This window comes from Petaurus breviceps, unplaced genomic scaffold (assembly GCF_028583685.1).
Source record: "Petaurus breviceps papuanus isolate PSGF00001 unplaced genomic scaffold, PetGlider_PUasm1.0 90825, whole genome shotgun sequence".
In the NCBI taxonomy this organism is placed as follows: Eukaryota; Metazoa; Chordata; class Mammalia; order Diprotodontia; family Petauridae; genus Petaurus; species Petaurus breviceps.
In genome coordinates, this window is record NW_027187353.1 from 917,076 (window position 1) to 942,266 (window position 25,191).

Consider the following 25,191-nt stretch of genomic DNA (forward strand, 5'->3'; position numbering starts at 1 on the left):
GACCACATTCAGCCTATTAGGGGGCAGAGTATATTTTCAAATCAGGGAAGGTTCTCAGAGTCACTTAAGCCTATCAAGGGACCAAGGATCTTCAGATTCCCATTCCCATAATATATATCATCTATTAAAAGTGATAATTTTGTTTTTTCTTTACTGTGGTTATTCTCTCAGTTTTTTTTTTTATCTCGTTTCTGTTGTCAGAATTTCTAGCATAAGTAGAAACAATGGACATCTTTTTTTCACCCTTTGATTTATTGGGGAAGACTCTAGTTTATCTGTTATATATAATGGTAGCCCTTGAAGTATACTCTTTATTATTTTAATGAAAGGTCCATTTACTCCTATATTTTCTAGTGTTTTTAACAAAAATGAATGTTGTATTTGTCAAAACCTTTTTCTGTATCTATTGATGTAACTGTATGATTTTGGTTGATTTTTGTTATTGATATGGTTAAGTTTACAGTTTTCCCAATATTAAACTAATGCTACATTCCTAGCATAAGTCCAACCTGGTCATAGTATATAACTTTGTGATATGTTATTTTTACCTTTTTGGCTAACATTTTGCATCTATGTTCATTAGGGATACTAGTCCATAATTTTTCTTTTCTGATTTATGTATTAAGACCATATTGTATCATAGAAGGAATTTGGTATTATCCCTTCTTTTGCTATTTTTGCAGCAATTTATGTAATATTGGAATTAATCATTCTTTGAATGATAGAATTCAGTTGTGAATACAACTGGTCCTGGAGCTTTTTGCCTTTGGAAATTCATTTATGGCTCATTCACTTTATTCCTCTGTAATTATATTGTTTAAATTCTTTATTTCTTGTTCTGTTAAGTATTTCAGATTTTTATAAATATTCATTTATTCATTTGTTATTTTTAATTGGCATGTAGTTGGGCAAAATTGTTTCTAACAATATCATTTTGTATTTTCATTTGTTGTACATTTTTTTTTATACTGGTGGTAATGTGATTTTCTGCTTTTTTGTCAGATTAGCTGGTGGCTTATCTGTTTTTTCCCCCAAAAAACTAGTTCCTATTTTATTTATTCATTCGTTGTTTTCTGTTTGCTTTTAATTATATTAATTTCCTTAATTTTCAAGATTTTTATTTTAGTATTTAATTGGAGTTTAAAAATGTGTTGGTTTTCTAGTATTTTGAGTTGTATTCCCAATTCATTGATTTTTTTTTCTTCTCTTTTTTGTGAATCAAAGGATTGAGAGACATAATTTTTCCTTTAAGGACTGCTTTTGCAGCATCCTTCAAATTGTGGAGTGTTGTCTTATTGCTGTCATTATCAATAATGAAATTATCCTTTCTTTGATTTGTTCCTTGATGTACCAGAGAGTGACATTATCAGATCTGTTATGTAGGAAGATTATTTTGACAGCTTTATGGTGAATGGATTGTAGAAGAGAGAAAGAGACTGAAAGCAGGGAGACCATTTAAAAGGCCATTATTACAGTTGCTCAGACAAGAGGTAATGAAGGCTTGAAGGAGAGTAATGGCTGTGTGAGTGCTTGTAGAGAAGGGGACAAATGTAAAAGTTACTGTGGCAATCTACTGGATGTAGGGAATGAGATAGAGAAAAGAGTCAAGGATGATCCCAAGGTTATAAATTTGGAAGAGTGGGAAGATGGTGCTGTTCTGAACAGAAGTAGGGAACTGTAGCTTTTGGTGGCAAGATGGTGAATTTGAGACACTTACAGGATATCCAGGAGGAGATATCCACTGGTTGACATTGTGGGATCACAATTAATTAATAAGAGAGATTAGGGGTAGACAGAGATTTGTGTAGAGATGACATTTGTATATATGGGAACATTTGAGGTCACAAAGGAGAAAGGCCAGTACAGAGTCTTAGAAGACACTTACCTTAAGGGGTCAGAAGATGAATGATGATGCAATAAAGAAGCCTGAGAATGAGTGTAGAAGGAGAGCCAGAAGAGAACAAGAAGCCAAGGGATTAGAGAGTTTCCAGGAAAAATGGAGGTGTCCAACAGAAGAGAAGTAAAGAAGGATGAAGACAGAAAAGGCAGTTGGATTTAGTAGCAAGTCTGAAATTCCTTGGCCAAGAGTCCTTAAATAGATATCAGGAGAGTAGTAGCAGTGCTTATAGATGATTCTTTTCTTTTTTAGGTACAATGGATAATTGGTATTAAAGGTGTTCCTGGTTCACTGAAAGTGGTTAAGAACAAAACATATTTTTAGAAACTACACTTGGTATATTATCCACCTTCAGATAAAGAGCTGATGGACTCAAGAGTACAAGTTGAAGCGTGATTCCTTCCTTTGTTCCTTCATTCTTTCCTTCCTTCCTGTTCCCATAGGTTCAAAACAGGGAGTCCACCTAATGTGTAAATGACCCTCACTTTTCTCCTGAGCTCATGGGTATACCAGTGAAATACATGAGTTGTCCACTGCTTATTCCTGGTTCTTGCAACATGACTAGTCCATTTTCTTTTTTTAATCTTGTATTTCTTTGATAACATCCTTTACTCCAGTTCTTCATAGTTTCTGATTTGTCTTGTGTTACACACTGCTTACACCTATTTTACATTGCTCTCGTAGTGATTCTTCTGAGGCTTCTTATTATTCATAGTTAATAAAAGAAAGGGAGTAGAAAATTGGCATGATATTTTCTTTTAGCTTAGGCATCATTTGGTAAATTTCTTGAGTGCAATCCATTTTCTCACAATATCATTCAGTTTCCATATTGATAAGGCCTTTTCCTTTCCTTCCTTTGGCAACAGGATCGTGGAGTCAGCAGTTGCCTTTTCCAAAATCCAGCAAAACTTCATCTGACTATTGGAACTCTGGTACTTCTCAATGATCAAGAGATCCAGGGGGCGTGTGAACTACTGCAGCAGTGTAAAGAAGCTTTTATCAAGTAAGTGATCTAAATGTGTGGAGAAAGGATAGTCTGGGTGTACTGCTTACCTCTTCAGAGAGCCGTAGTATGGTGGAGAACAATCTTAACTGATTCACACATCTGTAGAGCTTGAACTTTCGGATCACTAAACAGTGATTCACTAATTTACTAATGAAATAAAATTTAAATATAGATATATTATTAAATGTTTTGGTTATATCTGGAGTATGATCAGTGTTTTAAGTTTGAGAAATTTAGTTCAGATGGTACAAAATACGCTTTCTGCAAAGTGATTTTCTTGTGTCCACCAGAACTTGTCTCTTATTTTATCCAGAAATCTTTCCATTACCTTTCACAGTTAGAATTCAGTCTATTCTACTAGAATCAAATATAGCTTGCCAGTAAAATCTTTTTTCCTTCCTCAGAAGACTCAGAGGTATCTCGATACAGGTAGCCATGTCTGAGATACACTAAGGACTTGGAGAACTGTCCAGACAATTGAATTTTCTAAGGAGGTTGGGGATGACCCTGATGCCTTTATTTCAGGACTTTCTTTTTATTGATGTTCCAGTTCAGATGTAAATGTAGGATAATAATTTTCATATTCTCCCTCCCTACCTTCCTGCAGGCTCCCCTACCCCACCCCATCCAGTGGTGAGTAAAGAGGGATTTGAAAATAGACTACAGGTAGCTTAATTTATTCCTTCATAATTTCATTTTTTCTTTTTCCCACCCTCGTAACTTGTTCTTATAGAAATGAACTTTGGTATTGAGTTGAAAAAGGTGAAGGTTTAAAATTTGATTACATAAAATGCCAAACCCTGTAATGCAATGATTGTTGTTTTGGGGCCTTATCTGTTTTTCCCCCTTTATTAGTTTTCCATATCAAGACAATTTTCTTAAAAATAATCACAAGCTGATTTGGTTTGCATCATGCCTTTTGTTTGTAGTCTCCAGTGATAAAATAGCTCTTGTATGTTGTGCTTCAGTTAAGGCTGGGTAGAACTGCCTTTTTTAAGCTCGTTACCTAGAATTCATAAGAGCTTGATATTCTCAATTCAATATTTGCAAACTCCTAGTTCTTTTATATGCTTTTGCTATAAAAAATAAGATAGATTTAACTAATAGAAAGAATCATTTTTTATTCTTTTATTTGTACCTAGAACAACTAACCTTAACCCAGATAAATAAAATCCAGTAACGTAAATTTTTGGTCACAGGTTTGTTTATTCTACAATCTTTTTCACAGCTAAAAGGATAATACTGCTCAGAAAGACTTAAAGGAAGATAAGATATATTATTTAGAAAATTATTAGTTCTCTTAATCTAATAAAATTCAGGCCACTGATTTTTGTCACCTGAGTTTCACCCTAAAACACATGAGACTTTTTCTGTAAAAGCTCTCTTTGATGCCTCTTGGGTATCCTTTGTGTTGCTGAATGCCAAATCAGAGAACTCTAAAAACATCAAGAATTGTGTGATAAAGAATAAAACACAAATTTAATTGTTACTAAGAATTTTTTGACATAAGAAGAAAACAGCAATTGAAACTTTTAAGTTGTGCTTTTGAAATAAGACAGAGTTGCCCAGGAAAGATTCTTTAGCACATGGGAAAAACTCAGGCCACCTTTTCTAGAATGTCATTTGAATCCAATCAGTTATCAAGAAAACAGTTTGACCATTTACCGTAAAATTAGTTTGCTTTTTTGGGGGAATTGTTTTGGGAGCAGATGAAGTATAAAGATTGGCTAAATAAATGTAACTTGTTTCCCTAAATGAAGTGTTTGTTTAGATGAAATAAAGTTATTTCTTCATCTCCTGAAATCTATTCTGGGTAAAAGCTATCATCTTAAGAGCTAGAGTAGTTAGCAAATAGGTAGAGATATTTAGCAGTTAAATGGTATTAAGATCCCAAATTCAAGAGTAAAAATAAGAGTATTAAGCATAAATGATGTATTGGTATACTTTGTTTTATTTGACAGATTTTCTGATTTTAAGATTTTGAAAAATGTGGCTGGATTCATACTTTAAATGGGTCAATCAATGTTAGAGTATGGATATTTGAAGAAAAGGTCTTTTGTACAGGTTTGAGTATTTGTTTTAGACTTGGGAATATGTTTAAAGGCTGATACTAGGTTGGAAACTTGATCTTGTATTTTAGCTCTTGCTTTAAGGGGTCATGTAACTATATAGACTCCAGATGAATTATTCACTGTGGTTAGTGAACTGTAATGCCCTAAATATATCCCCAGTGGATACTTTTTTCACTGAGAGAAGTAGAATTGGAGGGATGCCAATCTAACAGAATACAAAGCAGTCATTATACACCTAGGCCGCCTGTGCCCTTACATCTATGTGAGCAACCTTTTCAGCTGTTAATGTCACTCTAGGTGCTAATCATATCAATTCCAATAAACCTTTTTTGAATGTCTACTATGTTTTCAAGCACTGTGCTAGGCACTATGGATACAAAGGTACAGCCAAAACAGAGTACTCAAGGAGCTTCTATTCTGCTTGGGAGCAGGGTGTGAAGGGCATGGCAGATATAAGATAAGTACTTGTTTTCTAGGTGCAGAGCACTGGGAGTGAGGGTAGAAATTAGTAGCAAGTGGCACCCAGCTGACCTGAGAAAAAAGGCATAAAAATGGAAATAAAGTATAGGAAGAATAGTAAATAAATAAATAATGATAATTAGGGGAAGCTAGGAGGTGCAGGGAATAGAGCAGGGGCCCTGGAGTCAGGAGGACCTGAGTTCAAATCTGACCTCAGGCATTTAACACTTACTAGCTGTGTGACCTTGGGCAAGTCACTTAACCCTAATTGCCCTGCCTTCCTACCTCCAAAAAGCAAAAATAAAAATAATAATAATAATTATAATAAATAAAACTAGGAAGACAGAAATCTTGAGAGAAAAGAAGGAAGAAAAAGTACATAGAAAGAGAAGCAATATTATCAAAAATTGTCACATTTTCTCTGCATGAGGATCACATCCTAGGGTCACATATACTATTTTGGACGTCATAGTAAAGGGGAATTATTGTTTTAAGATTCTAAAATTTTCCCCTGCTTTTTAATTGCCACATAGATGAAAATAAATTTAAAGGTCTTTTGTATCACTGCATATATATACTTATCATTCTGACCTACTACTGGATTTTATTAGATGACTATCTGGAGACACTGGGGCCAGCTAGGTGGCACAGTGGATAGAGCGCTGGGCCTAGACTCAGGAAGATCTTAGTACAAATTCAGCCTCAGACACTTACTAGCTGTGTGACCCTGGGCAAGTCACTTAACTTTGCCTTAGTTTCCTCATCTATAAAATTATCTGGGGAAAGAAATGGCGAGCCAATCCAGTATCTTTCCCAAGAAAACCCTAAAAGGGATCACGAAGAGTTGGACACAACTAAAATGACTAAACAACGACAAAATTTGAGGATATTGCCATATTCTTTTCAGAATTATGCAAAATTATGTCTCTGTTTGGTCTGATAAAGGAAGCTGTGTGTAGCTGGCCAGTTTTGAGAACTATATGGGATTTGCTTTGACGCACTGTAGGAATTTTTTTTGCTTTGACACACTTACCGGGGAAAATGACAGTTAATTTGGGGTTTGCAATTGATAGAAGGACAAGGCCTGGGGAAGAAGTAGCAAGTGAATTAGCATAGATATACATTGATGATAACCTGCAGTGAGACTTCTAGCCTAGTTTGCAACCTCAATGGAGTCAGAACTCCCAGCTCCCATATACTTACCCTAGAAAAAAGCAAAAAACTTGAAATCTCTATCAGATTGAATAAACATTCAAGGAATCCAAAGAGAATCTAAAACAAATGACTTCTTTCAGCTCAGAACTTAACAAAAATTGGGCCAGAAGGAAAGGGAGCTGCCAAGAAAGACAGCCTCCTAGCAGGACTAGGGACTCACCAGAAATATATTTAGCCTTCAGGACTCTGTATCCAGATGCAGCAGGTGCAGAGGTCTTATCTGAGTGGTGGGAAACTAATAGCAGTATAGCACAGCAGTGGTCAGACCAGGACTACCTGGACTGCCAGGAGCTCTGAGCTCCCTGTCACTTTGTCCTAAGACATTGAAGAGGGTCCTGAAGATTTAGCACCCTTGACCTAAAAAATCCTGGTAGACCTAGCTCCAGAAAGCAGAGTTAGCATAAGAACCCAGGAGGATAAGAGTGAGACCCTGTAGGGACTCCCACTGCACTCTGAAGCACAACATAGGATGGAGCCTGACCTTGACACAAAGCACCAATTCAGGAACTAAAGCTGGAGAAATTTATAAACAAAAGAAGACATTGATAGGTATAGAAAATTATTATAGATCTAAAGGTGCCACCAAATCCAGTGTGGATGGATAGAGTAACTTCATGACAATGATAAACACAAATTTAGAAGAAAAAATTGATTTTCCTCAAAGGCTACATGAATACATAGGAGAATTGAAGCAAGGTATAGAAAATGAAATAAAAACTCTCTAGAGCAAAAAATGGGAAGGAGAATTGGTAGCTTGGAAAAGAAAGTGAAAAATTTAGCCAGGTAACAGGTTCCCTGAAAACTAGAATAAATCAAACAGGAATCAGTGACTTGATGAAACAGCAAGCGATATTAGGACAAAGTGAAAAGATTGAAGAAAAAAAAATATCTGATAAAAAAAACAACTGACCTGGAAAGCAAGTCAGAGAGAGATAATTTAAGAATAATTAGATTCCCTGAAAATCATGATCAAAATACTAATAAAAAGGTTTGGCCATTATATTTCAAGAAATCACAAATGAAAACTGCCCAAATCTATTAGAACTAGAGAGCAGAGTAAAGACAGAATCTACTGATCAGATACCCATCTACTGAAGATTAGCTAAATAAATTTTGGTATATGAATGTAATGGAATATTTCTGTTCTGTAAGAAACAAAGAATATACATGATGAATACAGAGAAGTTTGGAGAGATTTATATGAGGTGATGCATTATAAAGTGAGCAGAATTAAAAATATATATACACAAGTGACTGTAACACTGTAAATGGAAGGAATATTCACAAAACAATCAAAAGTGAATGTTGGGAAATTGCAAAGAACAAGACTGATTCCAAAGAAGAGATGTGAGAAGACACTCCCACCCCACTTCCTTGCAGAGGTGGGAGATCCACAGGTATAATAACATTGAATATATTTTGGACTTTTTTTCTTTTTAAAAAATTTATTATAATTTTAAAAATTTATTTATTATAATTTTAAAAATTTATTACAATTTTTATCACTTTTCTTTTTAAATTTTGAGTTTGAAATTTTCATCTTCCCTCTAATCCTCCCCTAACACAAGCAATAGGATAGCAATTATATATGTGAAATATGTAAAACATTTCCATATTAGTCATATTTTTAAAAAAGCAGGAAAAATAAAGTGAGAAAATGATATTTCAGGTTGCACTCAGAATTCATCATTTCTCTCTCTGGAGGTGGATGGCATTTTTTTCATCATGAGACCTTTGGAATTGTCTTGGATGATTGTATTGATCAGAGTAGCCAAATCTTTCACAGCTGATCATCATTACAAACATTGCTGTTACTGTGCACAATGATCTCCTGGTTCTTCTCATTTCACTTTGTATCAGTTCATATTGGTCTTGCCATGTTTTTCTGAAACCATCCCCCCTATTCATTTCATACATGTACGTACACAGTAGTACTCTATCACAATCACATGCCACAACTTGGTCAACTATTCCCCGGTTGATGAACATCCCCTTGATTCCTAATTCTTTGCTGCCATGAGAAGAGCTGCTATAAATATTTTTGTAGTTATAGGTCCTTTTCCTTTTTCTTTGATCTCTCTGGAACACAGATCTAGTACTTCAGGGTCAGAGGGGTTGTAGCCCTTTGGACATAGTTCCAGATTGTTCTCTAAAATGACTGGATCAGTTCACAACTCCACCTGTTGGTTCTTCAGTGTACCTGTTTTCCCTCCTCTCCTCCAGCATTTATCATTTCTGATCGGCATAAGGTGGTATCTTAGAGTTGTTTTAATTTGCATTTTTCTAATTGATAGTGCTTTATGTTTATTCTTTTTTGCTTTTTGGAGGGGAGAAGGCAGGGCATTTGGGATTAAGTGACTTGCCCAAGGTCACACAACCAGTAAGTATTAAATGTCTGAAACCAGATTTGAACTCAGGTCCTCTTGACTCCAGGACTGGTGCTCTAATCACTGTGCCACCTAGTGCTTTATGACTATAGATAGCTTTGTTCTCTTCTGAAAACTGCCTCATTAAATCCTTTGACCATTTACCAATTGGAGAAGTCACTCTAATTTTTATGAATTTGACTCAGGTCTATACTCTATATATTTGAGAAATGAGGCCTTTATCAGAGAAACTTGCTGCAAAAAAATTTGATATTACTATATTATTGTACCTTTTAAAATATAGTTTCCCTGATTATCTCTTTTAGTTAAGTCTATTTTTGCTTTTGCTTTTCTGAGATCACTATTGCTACCCCTGCTTTTTTTTTTTTACTTTAGTTGAAGCCTATTAGATTCTGTTCCAGCCTTTTATTTGAACTCAGTGTATGTCTTTCTATTTCAAGTATATCCCTTATAAATAAAATATTGTTGGATTATGGTTTCTAATCCATTCTGCTATCTGCTTCTGTTTTATGGGTGAGTTCATCCCATTCACAGTTATGATTACTTTGTATTTTCCTCCATCTTACTTTCTTCTGTTTTCTTTGAATCTCTTTTTACCATGTCCCTGTCCAAAAGTCTATTTTGCTTCTAACCACTGCCTCCCTTAATCCACTGTCCCTTTAATAACCCTCCTCCCCTTTTCTTTTATCCCCTTCCCCTGTAAGTGAGATTTCTTTGAACCAATTCTGATAAGAGTGAGGCTCAAGCATTGCCTGCCACCCCCCATTCTGCATTTTCCTTTGTACTATAAAAGCTCTTCCTTGAGATCTTTTATGTGAGAAAATTTTCCTCATTCTACTCTCCCTTCTCTTTTTTACCCCTTCATTTTTTTGGAGATCATTCCAACATTATGACTTCTGTCTATGTAAACTCCTTTTAATTGCACTAATAATGATAAAGTTCTTTTTTAAATAATATTTTATTTTTTCCAATTACATGTAGAAACAATTTTAACATTCTTTAAAAAATTATTTTGAATTACACATTCTTTCCCTACCTTCCTGCACCCTTCCCTGAGAAGGCAAGCAATTTAGTATAGACTATCCATGTGCAGTCATGTAAAACATATTTCCATATTAGCCATGTTACAGAAGAAAACACAAACCAAAATGCCTCCCCAAAACAAGAAAAATAGGGAAAGTGAAAAATAGTATGCTTTGATTTGTATTCAGACTCCATCAGTTCTTTCTCTGGAGGTGTATAGCATTTTTAAAAAATCCTGTGGATTTGTTTTGGATCACTGTAGCTAAGTCATTCATAGTTAAGTATCACACAGTATTGCTGTTACTAGGTACAGTATTCTCCTGGTTTTGCTCACTTCACTCTATATCAGTTTATGAAAGTCTTTTTAGGTTTTACTGAAAGCATCCTATTCATTATTTTTTATAGCATAATAGAATTTCTTCAAAATCATATACCACAACTTGTCCAGCCATTCCACAATTTCATTTCTTTGCCACCACAAAAAGAGCTGCCATAAACATTTTTTTGCACATATAGGACCTTTTCCCTTTTCTTTGATTTCTTTGGGATATAGACCTAGTAGTGGTATTGCTGGGTCAAAGGGTATGCACAGTTTTATAGCCTTTTGGGCATAGTTCCATATTGCTCTCTAAAATGGCTCAATCAGTTCATAACACTAATAGTGCATTAGTGTTACAATTTTTCTACATCCCCTTCAATATTTGTCATTTTCCTTTTCTGTCATGTTATTCAATCTGATAGATGTTATGTGGTACCTCAAAGTTGTTTTAATGTATATTTTTTCCTGAAGGATTATACTTAGTTTTTGCTGGTTAGGTTATTCTTGGTTGTAATCCTTGCTTTTTTGCCACCTGGAATATCCTATTCGAAACTTTCTACTCCTTTAATGTGGAATCCACTGAATCTTGTATGATCCTGACTGGGTGCCACAATATTTGAATTGTTTCTTTCTGATTGCTTGAAGTATTTTGTCTTTGATCTTGGATTTCTGGAATTTGACTATCATATTCCTGGGAGTGTTCTTTATTGGTTCTCTTTCAGAAGGTGATTGGTGGATTCTTTCAATTTCTATCTTGCCCTCTTGATCTAATATATTGGGGCAATTTTCCTTGATAATTTCTTGAAATATGATATCTAGGCTCTTTTTTTCTTGATCATGGGTTTCAGGTAGTCCAACAACTCTTAAATTCTCTTTTCTCATTTTATTTTCCAGGTCAGTTATTTTTCTAATAAGATATTTCACATTTTCTTCTATTTGTTTTTCATTGTTTTGACTTTGTTTAATTATTTTTTAAATGTCTCATGGAGTCATTAGCTTCCACTAGCCCAGTTCTAATTTTTAATTTCCTTCCATGAGATTTTGTACCTCTTTTTCTATTTTGTCGGTTCTACTTTTTGAGTCTTTTTTTGTGAATTTTTTTATCTCCCTTTCTATTTGGAAACTTCTGCTTTTTAAGGACTTCTTTTCTTTAGTGAATTTATGTACCTCTTTTATGATTAAACCAATTTTGTTTTTAAGGTGTTATTTTCTTCAGTATTTTTTGTGCCTCTTTTGCCAAACTGTTAATTCTCTTTTCATAATTTTCTTGCACCACTCTAATTTCTTTTTCAGTTTTTCCTCTACCACTTTTTTTAACTTTTCTAGAAATTCTTATTGAGCTCAGATCCAATGAGCATTTTTCTTTGAGGCTTTAATTGTAGTTGTTTTTACATTGTTGTCTTCTATTGAGTTTTTATCTTGAACTTCCCTGTCACTGTACTAGCTTTTGATGGTCAAATTCTGTTTTTGTTTGCTCCTTTTTCCAGCCTGTTTATTGACTTTGAACTTTATGTTAAAATTGGTCTCTGTTCACCTGAGGGTGGGGAGGCACTATTCCAGTCTTTGAGGCCTTTTTGTGCTACTGTTTTCAGAGATAGATCTGGGGGTCTGTAAGTTTTTGGTGCTTGCAAGGTGGTTAGAGGCAGTGAGAGGTATGGTCACTACTCTCCTGATCTATGCTCTGGTCTTTATGAAGGAAGGGCCGCAGCTCCTCAGCAGCCTTAAGCCCTAGCATTCCTCTTGGCCCTGGTACTGTGACCAGGGCCCGGCTCCATTTTGACCAACTACCAGAGCTCTTCTCTGCCCCCTGGAACTGTAACCTAGAACTGCTTAAGGGCAGTTCTGTTGCTAAATAAAACCTGGTACTGTGCCCACTGACATCACAGGGATCCCCTGTAGTCTGTTTCCGATTACTTGTCCCACCCCCTTACCACACCGCAGTGACAGTCCCTGTGCCCACCCTGTTGTCATAGAACTCCCTTGCTGACCTCTAAATTGTCATGGACTGGGAAAATGGCTCTTGTCAACCTTTTGTTGGCTCTACCACTATAAACTTGATTTGAGGCATTATTTTAAAGTTGTTTGGAGGGGAATGTTGAAACAGTGCATTTGGGTTGCTGCCTCTAGTCTTTTATCTTGGCTCCCAGACTTTTAAAATATTGATCAATGCTTTTTTCTTTTTTTATTGTCTGTCAGTCAGTACATTTTTATGAAATACCTCGTATGTGCTAGGTACTGTGCTAAGCACTGGGAATACAAAATTACTCAGATGATAGTCCCTGCCCCCAAAGAGTTCACAGTCTAATTGGGGAGATAACAAGCAAGCAAACATGTCCAAACAAGCTATTTACAGGATAAAGAGGAAATAATTAACAGAGGGAAGGCACTAGAATTAAGAGGGATTAGGGGAAGCTCCTGTAGTTGTCCTATGTTAGTTGGAGCTTAAAGGAAACCAGGGAAGGCAGTAGGTAGAGATGAGGAAGGAAAGCATTCCAAGCATGGAGGATGTACAGAGAAAATGCCAGGAGCATAGAAATAGACTGTCTTTGTGCAACAGCAAGGAGCCAGTGTCACTTGTAGGGCATAAGGTATAAAAAGACTGGAAAGGTAGGAGAGGGGAGGGTTATGAAGGGCTTTGAACACTAAACAGAGGAGTTTGTATTTAATCTTGGTGGTAATAGGGAATCACTGGAGTTTATTGATTAGATAAATACTGTTAAAGTAGCATAGTTGTACCTGAGGTTTTGGAGATCATTTTGGTAGCAGAATGGAGGATGGATTGGAGTAGGTAGAGACGTGAGGCAGGCAGACCCACCAACAGGCTATTGTAGTACTCAAGGTATGAGGTGATGAGGGCCTGCACTAGGGTGGGTAGCACTGTCAGAGGAGAGGAGGGGACATATTCCAGAGATGTTGCAAAGGTTAAGAATTGACAGACATTGGCAAGAGATTGGATATGAGGGCTAAGAGTCTTAGAGAGCAGTTGAAGATAGCTCTTAGGTTTTGAGCCTGAGGGCCTGGGAGGATGATGGTGCCCTTTACAGTAATAGGGAAGTTATCATGGCAGAAAGATTTAGAGGAAAAGATAATGAGTTCCATTTTGGACATGCTGAATTTAAGATCTCTACAGGCCAACCAGTTTGATAGATCTGAAAGGCAGTTGGAGATTGGAGTCCAAGGCAGTGAGCTTGGAGTTCAGTAGCGAGTTTAGGGCTGGATAGGTAGACTTTAGGATCATCAACGTAAGATGATATTTAAATCTCTGGGAGCTGATAAGATCTTTAAAAATATTATTTGTTATGTAGAATGACTCCCCAGGAGGGGAGAGGGAGAGAAATACTAGGAGAAATTTTGATTATATAAAAAGATATCACTAAAAAAAAAAATTTTAATGATCATCTCCTAAAGGAAATGCCAAAAGGAAAAATCATATCAATGTCATAGATAAAATCCAGCATTCTCATATCAAAGAAAAAAAAAAACTACTAAAAGCTCCTAGAAAGAAGCAGTTCAAGTACCCAAAGAACCATACTCAGGATCACCAAGACCTTGTAGCTTGTACTAAAAATGAGAGAAAATCTTTGAACACAGTTTTCCAAAAGGCAAAAGATAAAGGCTTATAGGCAAAGAATAACTTACTTTGCAAAGCTAAATTTAATCCTATAGGGGGAAAAATGGATCTTTAATGTGATGGAAGACTTTCAAGCATTTTTGATGAAAAGACCAGAGCTAAATTAGAACTTTGAAATGCAAACACAAAGTCTAGAGAAATCCATAAAGATAAATTTATTTGAGTAATTGGAAGGAGCTGTATGATAATATAGCTTTAGCATTCTAATAGGAAGAGAAAAAACAAGTATCCTTTCAGAGCCTGAATGTCTTTTAAAGGGTATTTCCAGAGATAAATAAGAAAACCAGAGGCCCTGGTAGATTGGTTCTATTCTGATGGTTTTAAGAAGGAAAAGAAATAAGAAGGTAAGAGAAATGTACTAATGTAGAAAGGAGGAAGAAGAGGGTAGAACTTGCAGTTTTTCATAATTGCCATTTGTGAAAGAAGGGACAAGAGGGTTGTGGGAGCTGGCATCAGATAAACCTCAGTATGTCTGAAATGATTAGAGAAACATTCACACTCACAGTTTGGAGTAGAACTAGATATCAAACTCAACAGGGAAACAAGTGGGGATGGGTATTAAGAGAAATATCAGGAAGAGGGAATAGTCACAAACAAAACAGATTCCACAATCCTGAACATCAGATTAAAAGAGGAAAAAAAAAAAGAGAACTAGACTATAAGGGGGTACTTTATATTGCCTCTTTGACAGTTAGGGAGTGGCTGAACAAATCATGGTACTGTAATGTAATGTACTATTATTATGCTGTAAGAAATTATCTAAGAGATGATTTTAGAGAATCTTGGGTAGCATTAGTTGACATAATGAAGTGAGCAGAACCAGGAGAAAAACAACTTTGACAGTAATTCAGATCATTGCAATGATCAACTCTATTTTCAGAGGATCAATAATGAAGCATTTTACATACTGCCTGACAGCTGATGGGCACCAAAAGTTCAGAGACACATTTTTGGACATGACCACTCTATGCAATAATTTTGCTTGAGTATGCTCATTTGTTATAAGGTTTCCCCTCCCCCCTCCAACTTATCTCAGATAAACGTGAGATGTGTTAGAAGGAGAGAAATTAGTAATAGTAATGCCAAGAAAAGAGGGCCATTGAAACATTTTTTAAAGTTCACAAAGAGAAAAAAATTCAGAAAGAAGCACATATGAACAGGTAGTTTTGAATGTAACATGTTGAATTTATTGTACATTTTTAAAAAAGCAAGTGATGTAAAATGGAGATTCATGGTTTCATACATAATCCTCATTTTGTTTTCTATTGTATACATAGACATGTTCTTTTTAGGTATTTAAGTTGAGTAAAATAATTTTTTTAATTCACTGCGAGCAGAATGAAGTTCAGAAGAAAGCACAGATAAGCAGGACAGGTGAATTAATACGTGAAATTTAAACTTTCTCTTTAAAAAAGCAAGCATTATGAAATGGAAATTTCCAATTTCTTATACAGCTCTTTTGTGTTTCTTGTATATAGAAATGCTCACTGTTTTGTATTTAAGTTCAGAATGAAAAAAAAGACATGATAAAATTATATCAGTTTTACTTGGCTTTTCTTTTAGCCCTAGGGAAATGTGTAGTAGTCCCCAGTTTAAGATTGGACTATTGACATTAAAAAGTACTACTGTTTTGTTGTGGATCTGTGTATTGAACATCTCATTGTAGATGACTCTCTTAGTTTAATGACATGAATCTTCCTTTACTTTTTTTTTTTTCGCTTTGAAGCAAAATTGCTGGAGGTAAACCCCTGTTAGCAGAGATGTTGGGGATAGAATACATGAATGATGATCCTAGCATGATGGATGTCCTTTATGCCAAAGTCCACATGAAGGATGGCTCTGACCGGTGAGTGTCTTATTTATGTTACCCTTCTATTTTCTTCTACAAATATTACTGGAAATCAAAATTAACATATTATACTTTTTCATTCTTAATCCTAGTGATAAGCTGTTTCAACTTTTATAATTTTATGTTAGTTAGAGAAAAGGTCACAATGACATTTTTTAGTAGTAGAAAATGAATAGACTTTCAATCATATCAGTATATTCTTTTGAGTCAGTTATTGTTGGTAAGTTGTTTCAGTCGGGTCTGACTCTCCATAACCCTATTTGGGATTTTGTTGGCAAAGATACTGGGATAATTTGCCATTTCCTTCTTGTAGTGGTAATGGGAATTTGAAGACCTTCCCTTCTTTGAAGATATACCCAGCCTCCTAATAGGCTGAATGTAATCACATGGAGCCTGTGGTGGAAGGAGTTTGCTGAAGGGTGGAGCAGAGCCCACAGGAAGGTAGGAGTCAGAGTAGCTAAACATGGCGAGAGGAGAGGATGCATCTGAGGGAGACAGTTAGGCATGTGAGTAAATATTGATTGTTTGCCACCTGCTGTGACAACTAGACTTGTGTTGGTTTGTGGGAAGGCTAAAGGATACTGTGGCTCTCTGTTCTGTTATGGCTTATTAACTTCTTTGCTACTATGATGGAATCGACTTACTGGTTTTGGGATTCAGTATTCTGGTGTTTGAATAAATGTTTTGCTTCTTTTTATTTATGGAGAGTCTGTTATATTTTGCTGTTGAGCACTATGCAGGCATATTTATAATGACCATTGGCGCTGTGAATATTGTATTAGTGCTACACTTTCCCAGCTTATTTTACAGATGAGGAAACTGAGGTAAACAGGGTTAAGTGACTCACCTAGGGTCACACAGCTAGTAAATGTATTAGGTCAGATTTGAGCTCAGGAGTCTTCCTGACTGCAGGGTCAGCACTCTATCCATTGCACCATTTAACTTCCCCATTGGGTTGGCAAAATTGTTATTTTTTGCAAGGATCTTTTGCTAGAAATATTAAATATGTGTTTCATTTTTCTCTTTATATCCCCAATGCTTAGAACAGGACCTGGCATGTTGTAGGGGCTTAACGAATGATTGTTGATTAATTTATGTCTCCTCGTTTTGTTTCCTAAAGTAGCATGTATGATATAGGTGTGATAGTTCATGGAATTTTAAATGCTTAAATGCTGGAATTAGAGGATAATTGGAGCACAAGTAATAAATCACATGTCCAAGCAAATAGGAACTTCTGGGTGACTCTAGAACGGACCTGGCCTCCTAGTGACTTTCAGATCATAGGGAATCACTGTAGAGAATTAATATTTGTTGGAATGAGTCTAGAGCATACCTTGGTCTTGGGTTTAGCTAAGTTTTAAGAGTAAAAAGAAAATTGAATATATTCACGGTGTCCAAGAATCATTGTATGGGGTAGACTCTGTTTCCTTCTAGTCTTGCATGGGAGGACTGCATGGAAGAAATGAGTAATGGATTGTAACGAATTTACCTCATTTCAGTATACATAGCTTCTAGGGTTTTTGGAAGGGAAAGCATCTTTGGATATGTTTAGTTTGGGTAGAGGGACAGACTCTGTTCCAGTGTTGATTCTTATAGTAAAAAGAAAAGTCTTGTCCCATTTAAAATGAAAGAAATGTGTTTTATTTCCTTAATTAGTTTTAGAACATAACAAAGCACTATTTTTATTTAGGCTCTTCTCCATCAATTTACTTAAGTGTCATCCACAGTGATAGTATTTTCATCTTTGTCACTGCTAATTTTTAAATTCACTGATATAAACACACACATATATGTATGTATGTATATTGATATATGAAGTTTTAATCAATAAGGAAGAAAAACCCAAAAGATTCTACTTGCCTTCTTCAAATTATGCACGTATGACCTTATGCAAAAATTTATATGCATCATAGAATACCTGGACTGAATACTGAAATTTTTTCTGACCTAGGAAACAAGTGGCTATGACGTTTCTCCTTTCTGACAGTAATACCAATTCTGGACCCTAATTATTTTTATTCAGAATGAAAAGGTGTGGTTGGTGGTGGCCCCTGGTGGAAAATGAAAGAAAAGTGAATAGTGATCATAGGGACAGTAGACAGGATAAAATCAGTTGCCCGGGCTCTAATGATCTTTTGGTTATATCATTAGAGTATTAGTTATAAGTAGGTGCTATTTGGCTGTTGTGGACATTATAGATTTTTGAAATAGGAAGAAAGCAGGAGATCTATAGAGACTAGATGTTGATTTAAGTCTCAATTATACCGATGTAGTTTGTATTGGTGTTAATGGAAAGATATAGGCTCATTTGAATAAACCCTTTAATTTCTGATAGAATTAGCCTTCCCAGACTCTGTAATCTTTCTGTTATTAAGGGTTTCTAAGTTATATATATATATATATATATATATATATATATATATATATATATATCTTCTGAAATATCCACAATAGTACCTGGCATTAATTATCCACAGATATTTCTGAGCATCTATTATCTCTCTAAAGTTGCTTTTTCTGTTTAACCTCTTTGTATACTCTTCATTTTCCTTCTCCAAGTAAAGAAAAAAGACCCTTTCCTGTTCCTGATTTTCAAAAAGGGGTAGTTGGAGTAAACATGATACAAAGAAACCTGCTTGGTATGAGAACCTTGAATTTACCTCTGATTTTTTGTTCTCTTCGTTATGTGAAAATGCCTTCCAAGTGAGAGCCTATGTTTTCAATGGAATAGAGAAAAACTGGGTTATGGGCCTTTTTATGTCCCCACCCCATGCCTTATACTTGCAGTGAATATGTTAGTGTATGGCTTTGTGTTTAAATATAAATTGTTTTGTGATTGGAAAATGCCTAAATCCTTTGGAAGTTATTGGCTGATCATCAGGAAATTTTAAAGACTTATCCTAAAGGAAAAGTGAGCTCATAGTTTAATCCCTAAAGTATGGTGTAACATAAAAGACAGTGTCATGTAATGGGAAAAAACTTCTGTGCCTGGGAGTTCAGGAGATTTGGGGTCTGGCCCTAGATCTTCCACTCAATAGCTATGTGATCTTAGGTAAGGGAACTCACCTGTCTAGGCTTCAGTTTTCACATATTTAAAAGAGGGAGTAGTTAGACTAGATGATCTTGAAAGCCCTTGATTCTGCTTGTTTTAAGTTTTGTGATTCTGCATGTTTTAATATGGCTCCTTACTTAGTAATCCTAATGTTATGATGGGATATTCTGGCTGGCAAAGTAATTTTTTAGTAGCCTTATTTGAAATAAATAAATAATATGAAATTTAGTATTCATTTGCTATTCATGTCGAGCATTTCAAAGATTTTTCCTGAGGATTTAGGAACCCAACTAAGTAAAGTTCTCTTGGTAATAAGGTCTCTTTATTATGCACTGTTTTACCCCTGTATGTCCTCAATTTTTATAGGCTGCAATTGATAGCTGACCAGCTGGTGGAACGGTTTGTGTTGTCTGGATTGATGATGAAGGAATGGGACAGAGTGAAACTCCATGCTACAGTCATGAATACTCTATTTAGGAAAGATCCCACTGGTATGTACCTTAGCCTTTAATTGGGTGAGTACATAGTGAAGTCCTAGGGCTTAAATTGAATAGACTATCATAAGATTCTTATAGTTTTTGAGATTTAATATATTGTTTTGATGAATGTAGGAGGAAATAGTTGAGATATATTTAGTTAGAGCTAAGAAGTTTTTGTATTTCTACTTTTACCATTAGAACTCAGAAAGTACATTTGGGGTGGGTGGGGAGAAATGATCATTTATATATATATATTTTCCATTTTTCAAATGCTTTATTAACTTCTGATTTACATCATTCGTTTCTGCCAGATTTTGAGTTGCAAATTTTCTCCCCGTTTTTCCCCTACCCACTGCACCAAAATAGCAGTCCCACAGGATATCCCCTTCTCCAATCTGCTCTCTCCCATATTTTCTCCCATACCCCTTTCGAATTTTCCAGTAGGGCATGGTGTATCTCTATGCCGCAGTGCCTGTATATCTTATTTCCCAATTACATGTAAAATAGTATAAATAATAGTATATATATATATATGTATATATATATATATATTTAAATATTTGATTTTAAAACTTTGAATTCCATATTCATTCCCTTCCTCCCTTGTCACCCACCTTTACTAGGAAGATAAGCAGTTCAGTATAGGTTGTACATGTGTAGCTAATGCAAAACAATAACATAGTAGATATATTGTAAAAGACTGACTATATTTCCCTCCCTCCTATCCCACCTCCCACTTGTTCTATTCTCTGCTTTAATGCCGTCCCTTTTCAAAAGTAGGTGCTTCCAACTTCCCTCCACCCCAACCTGCCCTCCCTTCCATCATCTCCCCTCTCATCCCCTTCCCCCCTACTTTCCTGTAAGGTGAGATACCCTATTTAGTGTGTATTTCATTCCCTCCCTAAGCCAAATTCAATGAGAATAAGGTTGACCCATTCCCTTTTGCCTTCCTATTCTTCCCCTCCTCTTTTTCCCCTTCCCCATTTTCCCTTGCCTCTTCTATATGAGATAGTTTACCCTATTCTGTCTCTCCCCATCTCCTCTCATTATATTCCTCCCTGACCTCTTAATTTCACCTTTTAAGTATCATCCCTTCCTGTTAAATTGGTCCTGTGGCCTCTATCTATGTATACCTGTAAACATATATACACACATTCACATATGTATTCATGTGCCCATATACCCTCACATATATACATACATATACACACACATATATATTTCTATTCCCTTCAACTACTGAGAAAAGTTTCATAAGTTACAGTTATTGTTTTTCCATGTAGGAATGTTAATAGTTCAACTTTGATAAGTTCCTTATGATTTCTTTTCCCTGTTTACCTTCTCATGCTTCTCTTGCTTCTTGTATCTGAATGTCAGATTTTCTATTCAACTCTGGTTTTTTCATCAAGAATGCTTGAAAGTCCTCTATTCCACTGAATGACCATATTTTCCCCTGAAATATGATACTCAGTTTTGCTGGGTAGGTGATTCTTGGTTTTAATCCCAGCTCCTTTGACCTCTGGAATATCATATGTCAAGCCCTTTGATCCCTCAGTGTAGAAGCTGCCAGATCCATGTTATCCTGATTGTGTTTCCACAATATTCAAATTGTTTCTTCCTGACTGCTTGTAATATTCTCTCCATAATCTGGGAATTCTGGAACCTGGCTATACTATTCCTAGGAGTTTTCTTTTTGGGATCTTTTTCAGGAGGTCATCGGTAGATTCTTTCAACCTCTATTTTGCCTTTTGGTTCTAAAACATCAGGGTGGTTTTCTTTGAGAACTTCCTGGAGGATGATGTCTAGGTTCTTACTTTGATCATGGCTTTCAGGTAGTCCAATAATTTTTACATTCTCTCTCCTGGATCTATTTTCCAGGTCAGTGGTTTTTCCCATGAGATATTTCACATTGCCTTCTATTCTTTCGTTTATTTGGATCTGTTTAACAGCATCTTGATTTCTCATCAAGTCATTAGCTTCCATTTGCTCCAGTCTAATTCTGAAGCAATGATTCTCCTCAGTGAGCTTTTGATATTCTTTTTCCATCTGGCACATTCAGCTTTTTAAGGCATTTCTTCTCCTCATTGCCTTTTTGAGCCTCTTTTGCCATTTGAGTTAGTCTATTTTTTAAGGTATTATTTTCCTCAGTCAGGCTGTTGACTCTTATTTCATAATTTTCTTGCATTGTTCTCATTTCTCTTCCCAGTTTTTCCTCCACTTCTCTTATCTGCTTCTTAAGGTCCCCTATGGCCTGTAACCAGCTTGTATTTTCCTTTGAAGCTTTTGGTACAGGAGTTCTGACTTCACTATCTTACTCCTGTTTCATGCTTTGATCCTTTCTGTCCCCAAAATAGGATTCTAATGTTGGAATCTTCTGTCTGCTTTGTTTCCTTTGCCTGGTCATGTCACCCCTCAGTCACTTGACCCCTGGGCTTTTTGCCACAGTAGGACTCTGCCACCAGACAGGGGAGCCTTCGTTCCAAATGCTGGGGTTTTCTCAGCTGCCGGAGGTATTAGGTGAGTGCCCTCTCTGAGGCCTCCACACGCTCTGGCAAGCTGGTCATGCACCCCAGAATCTCCACCCTAGACTGCAATCCAGATCCAAGCAGGTTAAAGCAAGAGCGATTACCCCTCAGGCTGGTTGCTTGGTCCCCCTACACTCTGCAGGTCAGGAGTTGAAGCTGCCATGTGGAGCTGGCTGACTGTGCTGGGTGTCTCAGTGGCTTCTCGCCCCGGGGGCAAAAGCCACGCACTCCTACTTACTGGGTCCCAAAATCCAGACTGCATTGACTTCTCACTTTGTCCTTCACATCTTTGTGTTGATAATTTTGGAAACAACCCCAGCTGCTGCTAATCTGGAGTCCCTCTGGAAGTGGCTGGTCAGACCCACCCTGGGACTAAAACCTCTGGCTCATGTGGGCCTGGGCTTGGCTGCCAGAGCGCTGGGCTGGCTGATTTCTGCCGGCCTGCCAGGCTGTCCTCAGTGGGAGGTTAGCTTCCCTGTGTCATTTTGTGGGTTCTGCAGCTCCAAAGTTTGTTCAGAGTCCCCTTTTTATAGGGATTGGGGAAGGTGGAAGCCCGAGCAGCGGGGAGGTCCTGCTTCTACTCCGCCATCTTGGCTCCTCCCCCTCCATCATTTATATTTCAGAAAGAATTTTTGTCTTACTGGAAGAGTCATTGCAGTATACCTTCAAAGAGTAATCTCTCCCTTGGTAAATGGAGAATATAGTTTACTCATAAATTCATTTCACACAGTTTATTGTGAACACACATTGCACAACATAAGTTTTATTTCACTTGAAATCCCTTGATTTCAGTTTTAGAAAAAGTTTATTTAAAAGATAAGGCCATTCTTGTCAGTATCTAGGACCATGTATGTACCATTCATAGAACTGCAGATTTAAAATATTAGTATTAAGAGTGTTTAAGGGGTCCCCTGAACTTGTCTTTTTGAGTTGCCATATTTTCCAGAAACATTGCACCCAGAGTATATAGCAGGCCCTGAACATGTCAAGGACAAAGCTCCCCCTGAGCTGACATAATTTGTTGTTTGCACCCCAACCAAAACTCCCTGTGTGTCCTTGTGAGTCAAGACAGTTGCCAGTTAGTCTGCTGACTGAGAACTTTCTGCAACTAGGACCCTTGTAGATAAACAGCCCATCATATCTTTATAGTCTAGCAGTTCCCAAGGGAAAAGAATACTGCTTTTGCCATTTTACTTATTCATGATTTGTCCTCCCCTTCAGGAGGGGGTTAGTTCTTTTTCCCCCTCCTATGACTTCTCTTTTTCCCTGTAACTTAAAATACCAAGGCTTTTCTTAACACCACTGGACTTTTTGGTATAGGGAGTTCCCACATGCATATGCCTTTCTCTTGTAATAAATCCAGTTGCAATGCATGCCTCATGGACTTGTGATCCTGTTTTCATTAACAAGAATATAGAATTAGTAGTCTCCTCTATTATGGCTGCCATCAGTTATGTTTCTTTTTATTTCTCTGAGACATATATTATGATCAGATGCTACTGGAAAACTTTTTTAACAGTAGCACTATTTGGTTAGAATCATTTTAACACACCAGGACTTAGCTCCTTATTTATCTTATAGTGCTTGTGTTTTGAGATTTTTTGTTGTATTTTATTTAAAAATGTCCACTTCCTTACCCTCCACTCCATAAATCACTCTTCAGCTACTCCTTTACAATTGGAGACAGTGAGACAGTGAAAAGTCTCAAAGTCTCTCTTTGGCTTAAAATTCCTTGCTTGAGTCTGGCATAGAATCATGGGTTCTGAATTTTATTTTCTTTTTCTGATAGAATATCCTTATTTTTTTTACTATATTCCTACTTATAGTGCTATTTAAATAGCACTATAAAGTGCTTAGAACATTTGGGGTATCATTATAAAATTTATCCCAACTTGTACAAAAATGTTGTAGGATTTGTTAGATTTACATAGATTAGGATCTTTAACTAGGAGAACATTTCTGTTTGCAGCAATTGTTAGGTAGCTAACCATCTGTAACGCCAGTGGGCTAACTAAAATAGACAGCAGGGGTATCATCCTCAGTTGCAAAAAGTGAATATAATTCAAGTATATAGACCTCAAAATAAAGGGAGCATTCAGCAAACCAGCACGATTATATTGTGATACTAGGTAAGTTTTCTTTTTTTCAAAGTAGTCATGATATAAAAGCATCTGTTGATATATCAACTATGGCATGGCAGTCTGTCTGTGTCATGTATTAGGGCATACTCAAAATGAGAAAATTTCCTGGGGAATATCAGAAAAATAATGTGTGTTTTCAGAAAATAATTGGAAAAAGTAACCTGATATTTAAATGATCTTACAAATTTACCTCTGTTGACTTTTATTTTTTAGAACATAAAAAGGAAGCAACATTTTATGCCTTTCCTGTTCTTCCTTTTCCTTAACAGTGTTTTGATAGAGGTCATTGTTTTAAATATCTTAGCAAACTTCATTCAAAGCTTCCTAGAACAAGTTGATGTTAAAGGGCATGATCAAAGGTTTACTAGTGTCTTGAATTTGTTCACCTGGTAATACTGTTTGCCTGCAGCTAGAGAAATCTGCCTTGCTGATGACTCTGCGTGGATATCATGTAGTGCTTGCCCTTGGCCACAAGGGGGAGGTGGTAAAAGAAAGTGTGTTGTGAAAATGTGGGGGAAAAACTCAAAAAAGTCTCAATGATGGGTGATGATTTTATTCAGAGGACAGTGAATTTTCATATTTGTGATAAATCTTTAAATCAGGATACTAGTCACCACTATTAATTTGAATTTCACTGTAAGCTAAGATCTAAAGTATATGTATGTGTATTTAAAGTTGCATCAAGGCCATAGAATGGATCTAGAAGGAATCTTAAAGCTCATCTTATCTAACCCCCTCCTTTTGCACATGAGGAAACTGAAGCCAGAGTATTTTAGTGACTTGTAGAGGTCATATAGCTAGTTAGTGGGATAGCCTAGCCAGGACTTAGATCTAGATCACTTGACTTCTCTCGTCGTAATATGCTCCCTAGATGTGCATAAATATTTTAAAAATTGTTTTTTTTAAGATTGAAGGAGAAAAAATATCTTCCAACTACCTCTTGTAATTTTCAATTTGGTATGTTTACAGCTGAAGACAGGAACAGTGCCCCAGTGGGCAAATCTGGCCTTCGGGAAAGAGAATCATTTGATGGCCGAAATATATTAAAGGTCAGTATGAAACAGAATGATCCTGAGATGTAATGTTGTTGAAATGTGTTTAAAATTAGTAGAAAATCAGGACGGCTAGGTGGCACA

At 36.3% G+C, this 25,191-nt stretch overlaps 1 protein-coding gene across 8 annotated transcripts in view; it reads left to right on the plus strand.

The window, feature by feature from the left end:
* The window catches only part of ASCC1 (activating signal cointegrator 1 complex subunit 1), a 154,547-nt gene that overhangs the window by 82,244 nt on the left and 47,112 nt on the right, over positions 1-25,191 (plus strand). For all 8 annotated transcript variants that reach the window (XR_011165065.1, XM_069071080.1, XM_069071085.1 and 5 more), the window contains 4 exons: positions 2,764-2,900; positions 15,736-15,855; positions 19,277-19,401; positions 25,025-25,104. Coding sequence is in view for 7 of the 8 variants with exons in the window: in XM_069071080.1 (XP_068927181.1) it covers positions 2,764-2,900; positions 15,736-15,855; positions 19,277-19,401; positions 25,025-25,104 (462 nt within the window). In the remaining variant the exon portion in view is untranslated. The remainder of the gene's footprint in view (positions 1-2,763; positions 2,901-15,735; positions 15,856-19,276; positions 19,402-25,024; positions 25,105-25,191) is intronic.